The sequence below is a fragment of the Salvelinus sp. IW2-2015 genome, linkage group LG32 (genome assembly GCF_002910315.2).
Source record: "Salvelinus sp. IW2-2015 linkage group LG32, ASM291031v2, whole genome shotgun sequence".
Lineage (NCBI taxonomy): Eukaryota > Metazoa > Chordata > Actinopteri > Salmoniformes > Salmonidae > Salvelinus > Salvelinus sp. IW2-2015.
The window spans coordinates 37777745-37789857 of record NC_036871.1 but is presented as its reverse complement, the minus strand read 5'-3'; the positions used below and the strand labels follow the sequence as shown (position 1 = coordinate 37789857).

General features: G+C 49.2%; 1 protein-coding gene across 1 annotated transcript; it reads left to right on the top strand.

Annotated features, from left to right (window-relative positions):
- Positions 1-1158: 1158 nt before the first annotated feature.
- On the top strand, positions 1159-6830 carry znf598 (zinc finger protein 598). Its single transcript, XM_024134749.2, is given in 8 exon segments — positions 1159-1397; positions 1492-1709; positions 1795-1903; positions 4991-5122; positions 5124-5184; positions 5186-5278; positions 5280-5419; positions 5695-6830. Coding segments are annotated over 8 exon segments (2091 nt in total). The 3' UTR covers positions 6794-6830.
- Positions 6831-12113: the final 5283 nt, after the last annotated feature.

The window sequence follows — 12113 nt, the reverse complement described above, 5'->3', positions numbered from 1 at the left end:
TGGTCAACCTAGCTCTAGCACTTCAGCCTACGCTTAACAGTGGCCGAACCTTAACTAAGCCTAGCTCCTGTCCTCAGAATTCCTCAATCTCGATTATTAAACACTACTTCTGGTCTGTTACAAGCTTATAACCAGGATAGTTTGTCACTACATCACTTTGAACTAGGCGTGCTAATTCCTGGTCATCTCCTGTTAGTAGTTAGCTAGGGATTAGCTTCTGTCAATGTACAAGCTGGTTTACTTGTCCCACTTGTAATGTAGGCTGGTTTAACAAGTAAAAACTTGACTGTGGATCCCTAATGTGGCTTTGTGTAAAACCACGAGCTTACCAGTGGGATGGGTCGATATAATCTGGATGATTTCCGCCATTGCAGTGTTTTGTGGTCTAGTTGTGTTTGTGCAGAAAGTTTGGTGGCCTCTCCTCTCTGCCCTCCACGTCTGCAGGTGGATAAGAGAAACATGACATCTACTTTACAGACTCCAAGATTATCGCCAGTTTCAGGTACCTGCTCTCCTCCCTCGGCTGGACCTCTCTCTCTCTTTCCTCCTGAACTTCCTCCTCTCCTCTCCCTGCTCCTCTCTTCCTCCTCCTGCTTCCTCTTCCTGAAACCTCTCTTCCTCTCCCTGTCTCTTCGACTCTCTCCTTCCCTCTCCTCCGCTGCCCCTTCCTGGCCTCTCTCCTCTCTGTCCTCCTCCTATCCTCTCTCCTCCTCTCCCCCTGCTCCTCCTATCCCTCTCTCCTCTCCCTCTCCTGTCCTCCTCCTATTCGCTCTCCCTCCTCTCCTCTCCTGTCCTCCTCCGTATCCTCCTCCTCCTCTCTCCTGCCTCTCTCTCTCCTCCTATCCTCTCTATCTACTATCAGTCTCTGTGTCGTCCTCTTCCTCATGTCTCTCTCTGTCTCCTGCCTGTAGGACACTGCTGCTGTCTGAGTTCCTGTGTGTCCAGATCAAGTTTCTCAAAGTTTGAGGAGTTGGAGCAGCCACATGAGGAAACAACATACCACTCTCTGTGTTTGTAAACTCTGTACCTAAAACACCTGCAGGTAGGTATCCGTGTCCGTGTTATACCTGTCTGTACCAAAACACCTGCAGGTAGGTTACCTGTCTGTTATACCTGTCTGTACCAAACACCTCAGGTAGGCTTACCTGTCTGTCTATCATGTTAGTAAAGCCTGTCCCCAACCAGATCTTCTCCCATGAGAGGAAGTGGTATAACAGGAAGGATCTGGCACGTCACCGTACCCACGGTGACCCCGATGACACATCTCACCGCGGACACCCGCTCTGCAAGTTCTGCGACGACCGTTACCTTGACAACGACGAGCTGTTGAAACATCTCCGTAGAGACCATTACTTCTGTCACTTCTGTGATGCTGACGGAGCCCAGGAGTACTACAGGTACACACACACACACACACACACACACACACACACACACACACACACCCCTGTATCTGTCCTAAGCATGTTGTACCCCCCCTTCTCTCCACAGTGACTACCAGTACCTGAGCGAACACTTCCGGGAGGCCCACTACCTGTGTGAGGAGGGGCGCTGTGCTACGGAGCAGTTCACCCACGCCTTCAGGAGCCAGATCGACTACAAGGCCCACAAGGCCTCRGCACACAGCAAGAACCGGGCCGAAGCACGACAGAACCGACACATAGACCTGCAGTTCAGCTTTGCCCCGCGCCAGACCCGACGCAACGATGGTGAGACTGGATACTGTGCTTTCTGTCGTAACAAACTGGATTTCAGGCCTGCTTGGTAACAACATACTGTGTGTGTTCGTTCAAGGAGGCATGGTATCTGGAGAGGACTATGAGGAGGCGAGGTCGGGTCGGGGGGGAAGAGGAAGGAGCCAAGGAAGCCAACAGAACACCAGAGGCAGCTGGAGATACAACCGGTCAGTATGACATCATCACTATGAGACCACCGTGACATCCGTGACACATCACACTAATCAACTTTTACTTGGTACTCATCCCGGATCCGGGAGCACCCTCATCAGTAAAAAAGCTGACTAGCCTAGCATAGCGCCACAAGTAAATACTAGCATCTAAATATCATGAAATCACAAGTCCAAGACACCAGATGAAAGATACACATCTTGTGAATCCAGCCATCATTTCTGATTTTTAAAATGTTTTACAGGGAAGACACAATATGTATTTCTATTAGCTAACCACGATAGCAAAAGACTCAACTTTTTTTCCCACCATTTTTTTACTGCATAGGTAGCTATCACAAATTCGACCAAATAAAGATATAAATAGTCACTAACCAAGAAACAACTTCATCAGATGCAGGCTCTTGCTAAATACTTATTGTATGGCATATGTTTTGTTCGAAAAATGTGCATATTTCAGGTATAAATCATAGTTTTACATTGCAGCCACCATCACAAAATCTCACCAAAGCAGCTAGAATAACTACAGAGACCAACGTGAATTACCTAAATACTCATCATAAAACATTTATGAAAAATACACAGCGTACAGCAAATGAAAGACAAACATCTTGTGAACCAGACAATATTTCAGATTTTTTAAGTGTTTTACAGCGAAAACACAATAATTATATTAGCTTACTACAATAGCCAACCACACAGCAGCATTGATTCATGCACGTTAGCGATAGCGAATAAACCAGCAAAAGATATTAAATTTTTCACTAACCTTCTCAAAACTTCATCAGATGACAGTCCTATAACATCATATTACACCAATACATATAGGTTTGTTCGAAAATGTGCATATTTAGCGGCACAAATCGTGGTTATACAATGAGAAATAGTAGCCAAACTGCAAACAAAATGTCGGGAGAAATCTTGGGAGAGGCACCTAGTCTAATCAATAACTAATCATAAACTTGACTAAAAAAATACAGGATGGACAGCAAATGAAAGATACATTAGTTCTTAATGCAACCGCTGTGATAGGTTTTTAAAATTAACTACTACGACATACAGCGTGCGTTAAAGCGAGACCGCACCGAAATTAATGGCGGAATAATAGTTTAACATTTTTCAACAGAAATACGAATTAAACATCATAAATAGTTCTTACTATTGATGAGCTTCCATCAGAATATTGTGCAAGTTGTCCTTTGTCCAGAATAATCGTTGCTCGGTTGTAAATTGTCGTCTTCAAATTTGGAATTAGCAGCAAACATTAGCCATGTGGCGAAGACGTGTCCAACTCACCATAACGCAGCACAAATAAAATACCGAAAATCGCAATATATACTGATATAAACTGATATAACTCGGTTTAAAATAACTACATTATGATGTTTTTAACAACCTATATCGAATAAAATCAGAGCCGGATATATCTAACGCCTATAACGAGAGCTTTTCAGAATGCAATCCTGAGGTCTGTCTTGCGTCATGACGAACGTTGAAAAGACTGCATACCCGGTTCCAAGAGCTTTTGTACGGGCTCAGATCTACCTAGACACCCCATTTCCAATTCTCACTGCTTACTGACATCTAGGGGAAGGCGTATGCAGTGCATGTCGACCCAATGATTACATGCAAATTAATAAACTGACCCTGGAACAGAGTGCCCGATTTCAGATTTCTCACTTCCTGACAGGAAGTTTGCTGCAAAATGAGTTCTGTTTTACTCACAGATATAATTCAAACGGTTTTAGAAACTAGAGGTGTTTTCTATCCAATAGTAATATAATATGCATATTGTACGAGCAAGAATTGAGTACGAGGCAGTTTAATTTGGGAACGCTTTTTTACAAAGTCGAAATGGAGCCCCCCTATTGAGAAAGGTTTTAAGTAACGTCAAACCACTTGATTTCAGTTCATTTGTCCAAAACATTGCTGGGTTGCCCCCATTACTCTCATTGATTTCTAGCTAGCGGTGGCTAATGTTAGCTGATCACTCCCAAGACATGCTAACCTCACCATTACAATAACAGGGGAGGTTAGCATTTATATCATACCCAAGACATGCTAACCTCTCACCATTACAATAACAGGGGAGGTTAGCATTTTATATCATACCCCCAAGACATGCTAACCTCTCACCATTACCAAAACAGGGGAGGTTAGCATTTTTATCATACCCCCAGACATGCTAACCTCTCACCATTACACATAACAGGGGAGGTTAGCATTTTATATATACCCCCAAGACATGCTAATCTCTCACCATTACAATAACAGGGAGGTTAGCCTTTTATATCATACCTCAAGTACTTGAAGTAGGCTACCCACCTCTCACCCACAATGAACACGTAGCCTTAGCAGTATAATGAACACGTAGCCTTTGCTTCACCATCTCAGTTAGCTAGCTAGTTAACTAGCAAGCTAGATTGTTGGTTTATAAAAACCTAAGAAAGTTATGAATTTATCATTGCATTTAAATAGACTGCTAATGTAGCCATCTAGCCAGGCTAATGGTTGCTAACTAAGCTAACCATGAGCAAGCTAGCTAGCTAACCATGAGCAAGCCTAGCTAGCTACCATGAGCAACAAGCTAGCTAGCTAGCTCGGTAACAGGCATTTTTCAATTAAAAACTTGCTCAAGACAGTTTACAGATTTAAACAACTTTAGCCAATTTAATAATGACTACATTTAGCTAACATTAGTTAGTCCAGAGGTTCTTGCCTTTGCCTCGGCAGTGCGTCCATTTCATCACGGCCCTGGTGAGAGACGTGAAGCTAGAGACGGGCGTTTTCTAGTTTCTGTACGATAGCACACTTAGCAGCTAACTAGCATTTCATTCTTTGGGTTGTAAATACAGGCGACTACTATATTGATAAAAGTCACCTTGTCTTAGAGAGATTTACACGGTTATCAAAACATCTCGCCAGGTTAAGCCTACACCAAACCTTATTTGAAGTGATTCTAATATCCACCGTGGATAAAATGAATTGTGGAAACGATTGGAACCGTTTGCGTGTTTCACCAGTGTTTTCTGGGTATTATGACTCTGTGATCGACTATAATGACTGATGCTGTGTTTTTGGTAGTGAGGAGGAGGACAGGGAGTTTGCAGTAGCAGTCAGAGCCTCTATGATGCAGCAGAGGAGACAGGAGGACAGAGGAGGAGACACCCAGGAGAGGAGTGGAGCGCCCAAACACCGCAAAGAGGAGCGGATGGAGAGAGCGCCGGGAGCGGATGGAGAGGCCGGAGCGGATGGAGAGGCCGGAGCGGATGGAGAGGGCCGGAGCGGATGGAGAGGCCGAGGCGGATGGAGAGGCCGGAGCGGATGGAGAGGCCGGAGCGGATGGAGAGGCCGGAGCGGAAGATGGAAGCCGGAGCGGATGGAGAGGCCGGAGCGGTGGGAGACTGAGGAGAGACACAGGAGTGTTCCTATCAAACCTCCAGCAGAAGCTCCCCCAGTGAGGACCATGAAGAGTAACCCTCTGACAGGAGACGACTTCCCAGCTCTCCTGGGGCGGCAGCACCCACACTGAGGTACACACACACCACACACAACACACACACACACACACACACACAACACACACCACACACACACACACACCCGAGGTGAATGTGTATACCAGCTGTGTTATCATTAATGTGTATATTACACTGTAAAGCCCCCCCCCCAGCCCTCCTGTCCCCCCCAGGTCTCTCTGTAGTGATGTATGTTATAGGTATATATATTGTGTGTGTTACAGTGTATAGCGTCCCCTCCAGGTCTCTCTGTAGTGATGTATATTATAGGTATATATATTGTGTGTGTTACAGTGTAAAGCCCCCCCCAGCCCTGAAGACTCCGGCCCAGGTCCCTCTGAAGGAGGATGACTTCCCCAGTCTATCTGCTGCCAAGGTTACGACCCCCATGACCCCCGCCTACTCCGCCCAACCCAGGAAGCACTCCTCCTTCCAAGAAGAAGACTTCCCCGCCCTGGTCTGTAAGATCCGCCCTCCCAGACCAGCGGGCGGAGCCACCTCAGCCTGGAGCCAAGCCAGTAGCAGCAGCACCTCCAAGACGGTCATCCTTCCCTCCTCTTCCTCTAGACCTCCCTCTAACAACCCTCCTCTCCCTCTCCCCGCCGGCCCCCAGCTCCTCTCCTCCTCCTCTTCCTCTCGGAGGAAGAAGCTCCCCGTCCGACGCCCCTCCCCCCCATCTGACGATGACAATTGCGTTGCCAAGACGATGCAGGAGCACCGAGCAGTTCCAACCATGTTGGATATCTCCTCTCTTCTCATCGTCAAAGGACCCTCTAAGTCTGCCCCTACTGCCTCTRAGCCCCTCCCACTGACAGCTAAGCTCCTCCCACCAACCTCCAAGCCTCCCCCACCGACAGCTAAGCCCCTCCCACCGACCTCTAAGCCCTCCCCCGTGACCTCTAACCCCACTCCTATTCCCTCCCCAAGCCCCACATCCAAGACAGCCAAGAAGAAGAAACAGGCCACGCCCCCTCCACCATCATCATTTGGGAACCAAGTTCCCGTCCTCATGGAAACGGTCTCCAAGGTACAGAAGGAGAACGTTCCGGAGAGCCACGCCTCCAAACCGCCGGTTGCTATGACGACGGCAGCAGTTAAAACCGCTGTAAAAGCATCGGTCAAAGCAAGTGGATTGGCTAACGGCCACCTGGATAAACCAGTCACAGTGGCCCCCCTCCCCAAAGCCCAGCCTGAACCCCCCCTGGAGGTAGAAGAGGAGTTCCCTGCCCTCATCTCCAGGAAACCGCCCCCAGGTACAAAACTATTCATATTTACTCAACACAATACATTTATATGGGGGGTTTTGTGCAGTATTACCCCTGGGAGGGGTAGGAGGGGTTTTGTGCAGTATTACCCCTGGGAGGGGTAGGAGGGGTTTTGTGCAGGTATTACCCTGGGAGGGTTTGGAGGGGTTTTGTGGCAGTATTAACCCTGGGGGGGGTAGGAGGGGTTTTGTGCAGTATTACCCCTGGGGGGGGTAGGAGGGGTTTTGTGCAGTATTACCCCTGGGAGGGGTAGGAGGGGTTTTGTGCAGTATTACCTTGGGAGGGGTAGGAGGGGTTTTGTGCAGTATTACCCCTGGGAGGGTTTGGAGGGGTTTTTGGGTGGCAGTATTACCCCTGGGGGGGGTAGGAGGGGTTTTGTGCAGTATTACCCTGGGGGGGTAGGAGGGTTTTGTGCAGTATTACCCCTGGAGGGGTAGGAGGGGTTTTGTGCAGTATTACCCCTGGGGGGGGTAGGAGGGGTTTTGTGCAGTATTACCCCTGGGGGGGGTAGGAGGGTTTTGTGCAGTATTCCCTGGGAGGGGTAGGAGGGTTTTGTGCAGCAGTATTTACACTGGGAGGGTTAGGAGGGATTTTGTGCAGTATTACCCCTGGGAGGGGTAAGGAGGGGTTTTGTGCTAGTATTACCCTGGGGGGGTTAGGAGGGTTTTGTGCAGTATTACCCCTGGGAGGGGTTAGGAGGGGTTTTTGTGGCAGTATGACCCCGGGGGGGTATAGGCAGGGCGATTTTGTGCCGTAATTACCCTGGGCAGGGGTAGGAGGGGTTTTGTGCAGTATTACCGGCTGGGGGGGTAGGAGGGGTTTTGGTTGCAGTATTAACCACCTGACGGGTTAGGAGGGAATTTTTGTTGCAGTATTACCACCTGGCGAGGGGTAGAGGGGGTTATGTGCAGTATTACCCCATGGGAGGGGTAGGAAGGGGTTTGTGCAGTATTACCGCTCGGGGGGGGTAGGAGGGGTTTTGTGTGCGAGTAATTAACCCGAGGGAGGGTAGCGAGGGGTTTTGTTGCACGTATACCCATGCGGGAGGAGTTGAGGAGGGATTTTGCAGTTAAGTTACCCCTAGGGAGGAGGTAGGAGGGTTTTCGTGCAGTAGTTCCTGGGGGTCGGCTAGGAGGGGTTTTGTGCAGTAATTCAGCCCTGGGAGGGTAGGAGGGATATTTTGTTGCAGTCATGTAACACAGACCTGGGAGGGCTTACATAAAGGGGGTTTGTTGCAGTATCCATCACACCCCAGCCAAACCCCTGGGAGGGGGTAGAGGAGGGGTATCTTTTGTGGGCACGTATTACCGCCTGGCACGGGCGGGAGTAGGAAGGGCTTCTTTCTCTGATGTCATATAGTACCAACAACCTAAGGGAGGGGTAGAGAGGGGTTATTAGTAGGGCAAGTAAATTACCGAAACCTGGGAGGGTTAGGAGCGTGAATTTATCGTGCAAGTTATTTAACCCCTGGGAGGGGTAGGAGGGGTTTTTGTGGCACGTATTACCACGCTGGGGGGAGGGTAGGAGGGGGTTTTGTGGCAGTATTACCCACTGGAGAGCGAGTTACGAAGGGATTTGTTGGCAAGTATTACCCAAACCTGGGAAGGGGTAGGGTAAAGGGGTTTTGTATGCAGCTAATTACCGACCTTGGGAAAGGGTTAAGGGAAGGAAGGTTTTTGTAGCCAGTATTTACCCCCTCGGGAGGGGTAGGAGGGGTTTTTGTGCAGTAGATTCACCCCTGGGGGGGGTAGGAGGGGTTTTGTGGCAGTATTACCTGGGGGGGGTAGGAGGGGGTTTTGTGCAGTATTACCCTGGAGGGGGTAGGAGGGGTTTTGGTTGGGGCAGTATTACCCTGGGAGGGGGTAGGAGGGGGTTTGTTGTGCAGTATTACCCTCGAGGGGGGGTCAGGCAGGAGGTTTTTAGGGTCTAGTATATTACCAAACACCTGGGAGGGTTAGGAGGGATTTTTGTGGCAGTATTAACCCCTGGGGAAGTGGGTAGGAGGGGTTTTTGTTGCAGGTATTACCCCTGGGAGGGTTAGGATGGGACGGTTAGTTTTTGTGCATGTATTGGACACTCCACCTGGGAGGGGTAAGGAGGGGTTTTTGTCGCAGTAATTACCCCTGAGGGGGGGTAGGAGGGGTTTTGCTGCAGTATTACCCTGGGGGGGGTAGGGAGGGGTTTAGTGCAGTATTGACCGCCTGGAGGGGTAGGAGGGGTTTTGTGGCAGTATTACCCACCTGGAGGGGTAGGTAGGGGTTTGTGGTAAGGTATTTACCGCCTGGGAGTGGGTAGGAAGGGGTTTTGTGCAGTATTTAACCACTGCGGAAGGGTGTAGGAGGGTTTTGGTGGCAGTAATTTACCCCTGGGAGGGTTTGGAAGGGGTTTATGGTGGGGCAGTATTACCCCTGGGAGGGTTGAGGGGGTGTTTGTGCAGTATTACCCCTGGGAGGCGTTAGGCGGGTGTTTGATAGCAGTATTGAACCCCTGGGAGTGTACACACCGTCCCAGCAGTGAGTAAAACACACCCAGACAAGTGAACGTCCCGGCAGCTGTGAGGATGTATGTGGTCTAAATGAGAGGCGGTAACGTCCATCTGACAAGCCTTGTGGATGTATTGGTCTATAGGGCGTACACGTACCGATCAGCTTGAGAATGTATTGGTCTAATTGAGGAGCGGCTACTCACGTCCCCAGTCAAGCTTGAGGATGTATTCGGTGCTATGAGGGCGTAACGTCCCATCAGCTTGAGGATGTATTGGTCCTAATGGGGACGTAACAACAAGTCCAATCAAGCTATGAGACTCGATAACATTAGGTGAACTAACCTGGGTGCGTGAACGTCGCATCAGCGGCTTGAGGATGTATTGGGTCTATGCGGTGCCGCCGGTTCAAACGTCCTTCACTCAGCGATTGAGGATGAGTAAGTGGGTCTTATAGAGGGGCAGTAACGTCCCATCAGCATTGAACGGGATGCTATGGTCTACGTGAAGGGCGAACAGTTCCCATCAGACTTGAGGATGTAATTGGGTCTATGAGGGCGGTAACGTCCCATCAGCTTGGGATGGTATTGGTCTAGTCGGAGGGCGTAATCGTCCAGGTCCAGCTTTGAGGATGTAAATTGGTCTATGAGGGCGTAACGGTCCGGCAGCTTGTGGGATGTAATTGGTCTATGAGGGCGTAAACGTACCAGTCAGCTTGAGGATGTATGGTCCTATGAGGGCGATAACGTCCGCCGGCATGCTTGAAGGACTAGTACCTTGGCTATAACTGAGGGCGTAACGTCCCATCAGCTTGAGGATGATATTGAAGTCTATGAAAGGAACGCGTAAACGTCCATCAGCTTGACGGATGGTAACTGTAGGTCCAGTACTGAGGGCGTACGATCCGTACGCAGACATTGAGGATGCTATTTGGTGCTACTGAGGGGTGAACGTCCCCAATCAGCTTGAGGATGTATTCGGTCTAATGAGCGGGCGTAACGTCCAATCCAGCGTTGAGGGATGTAATTTGGTCTATGAGGGCGTAAACGATACCCCACCTTGTCCCATGCAGCTTGAGGGATGTTATTGGTCCTAATGAGGGGCGTAAAAGTCCATCACGCTTTGAGGATGATATTTGGGTTACTATGAGAGGCGTAACACGTCCGACGGCAGACGAGCTTTTGAGGAATGGTATTGAGTCTAAGACGTTGAGGGGCGTTTAAACGTACCCAGATCAAGGCTTTGAGGATGTATTGAGTCCTAAAACTGACCAAGAGGTACAGTAAACGTATACCCATCAAGAATTCTGCAGGGATGTATTGGTCATAGAAGGATGCGTACACGTCCCATCAAAGCTTGATGGAGTGTAATATGGTCAGTAATGAGGGGCAAGATAACGTCCCACACCATCGAGCTTAGAACGGATACGTAAATTGGTGTAGATGAAAGGGCGCGGTAGAACCGTCCAGTCAGCGTTGAAAAGGATGACTGATTGGGTCTAATTGACGGGAACGTAACGTCCAATTCAGTGCCCTTGAGATGCTAACTTGCGTACTACATGGGGGCGTAAACGCTATCCCGTCAGCTTGCCAACGAGAATCAGATAAAGGTACTCGGATCATAAAAAAGCATGAGGGCGTAACGGTCCCAATCAGCTTGAGGATTAGTATTGGATCTAAGTGAGGGCGTACGACGTCCACTCAGCTTGAAGGAGTTTATTGGTGCTACTGAGGGGCGTGAGACGCCGTCATCAGCTTGAGGATGTATTGGTGGCTAATGAGGAGCCGGCTAACGTCACCATACAGCTTAGAGGATGATAATTGGTCTGATGAGGGCGTAACGTCCCAATCAGTCTTGTACGTGATGGTATTGGTCTACGATGAGGGCAGTAACGTCCCAGTCAGGCTTGAAGGTTTATGTTATTGGTCTATGAGGCGGCGTAACGTCCGCATGCGAGCTTGAGGAGATGGATATTGGGTCTATGAGGGGTAACGTCTCCGTCAGCTTGAGGATGGGTGATTGGGTCTATGAGTTTGGGCGTAACGTCCATCAAGCTATGAGGAATGTTATTGGATCTATGAGGGCGTAGACAGTCCATCAAGCTTGAGGATGCTATTGGTCACTATGAGGGCGTGGAAACCGTACCGGCGATCAGACTTGAGCGATGTATTGGTGCTATGAAGGGCTAAGTCTGTCCCATCAGCTTGAGGAGTGTATTAGGTCTTATGAGGGCGTAACGTCCCCATCAGCTGAGGGATGTATTGGTCCTATGAGGCTGCGTGAAACGTCCCGCAGGTCAGCTTTTGAGGATTTTGGTCTATGAGGGCGTAACGCTCCCATCGGCCTTGAAGGATGCTTATTGGTCTATGAAGGAGCGTAACGTCCCATCAAGCTTTGATGGAGTGTAATTGGTCTATGAAAGGGCGTAACGTTCTCCATCAGCTTGGAGGATGTATTGAGGTCTAGTGAGGGGCGTCAACGTCCGCATTCAGCTATGAGGATTGTATTGGTCTATGAGGGCGTAAACGTCCCAGTCGGCTTGAGGAATGTATTGGTCTCTGAATGAGGGGCGTATACTCGTACACAGTACTGCTATCGGCTTGAGAATTGGATAGGGATATAGGAAAATACATATACCGTGAGGGCCGTAACGTCCCATATAGGCAAAGTGTCGGTGACGGACATGTGATTGGTCTACTCGTAGGGGTAACGCTCCACATTGCGGCTTGAGGAATGTATTGGTCTATGAGGGCGTAACCGTCCCACTCGGCTTTATGAGGATGTATTGTGTCTATGAGGGGCGTACGTCCATCACGCCTTGGAGGAATGGTTCTGTGCTAACTGAAGGTTGTCGTAACGTCCGCATCAGCTTGAGGATAGTATTGGTCTATGAGGGCGTAACGTCCAATTCAAGACTATGAAGGATGTATTGGTTCTATGTG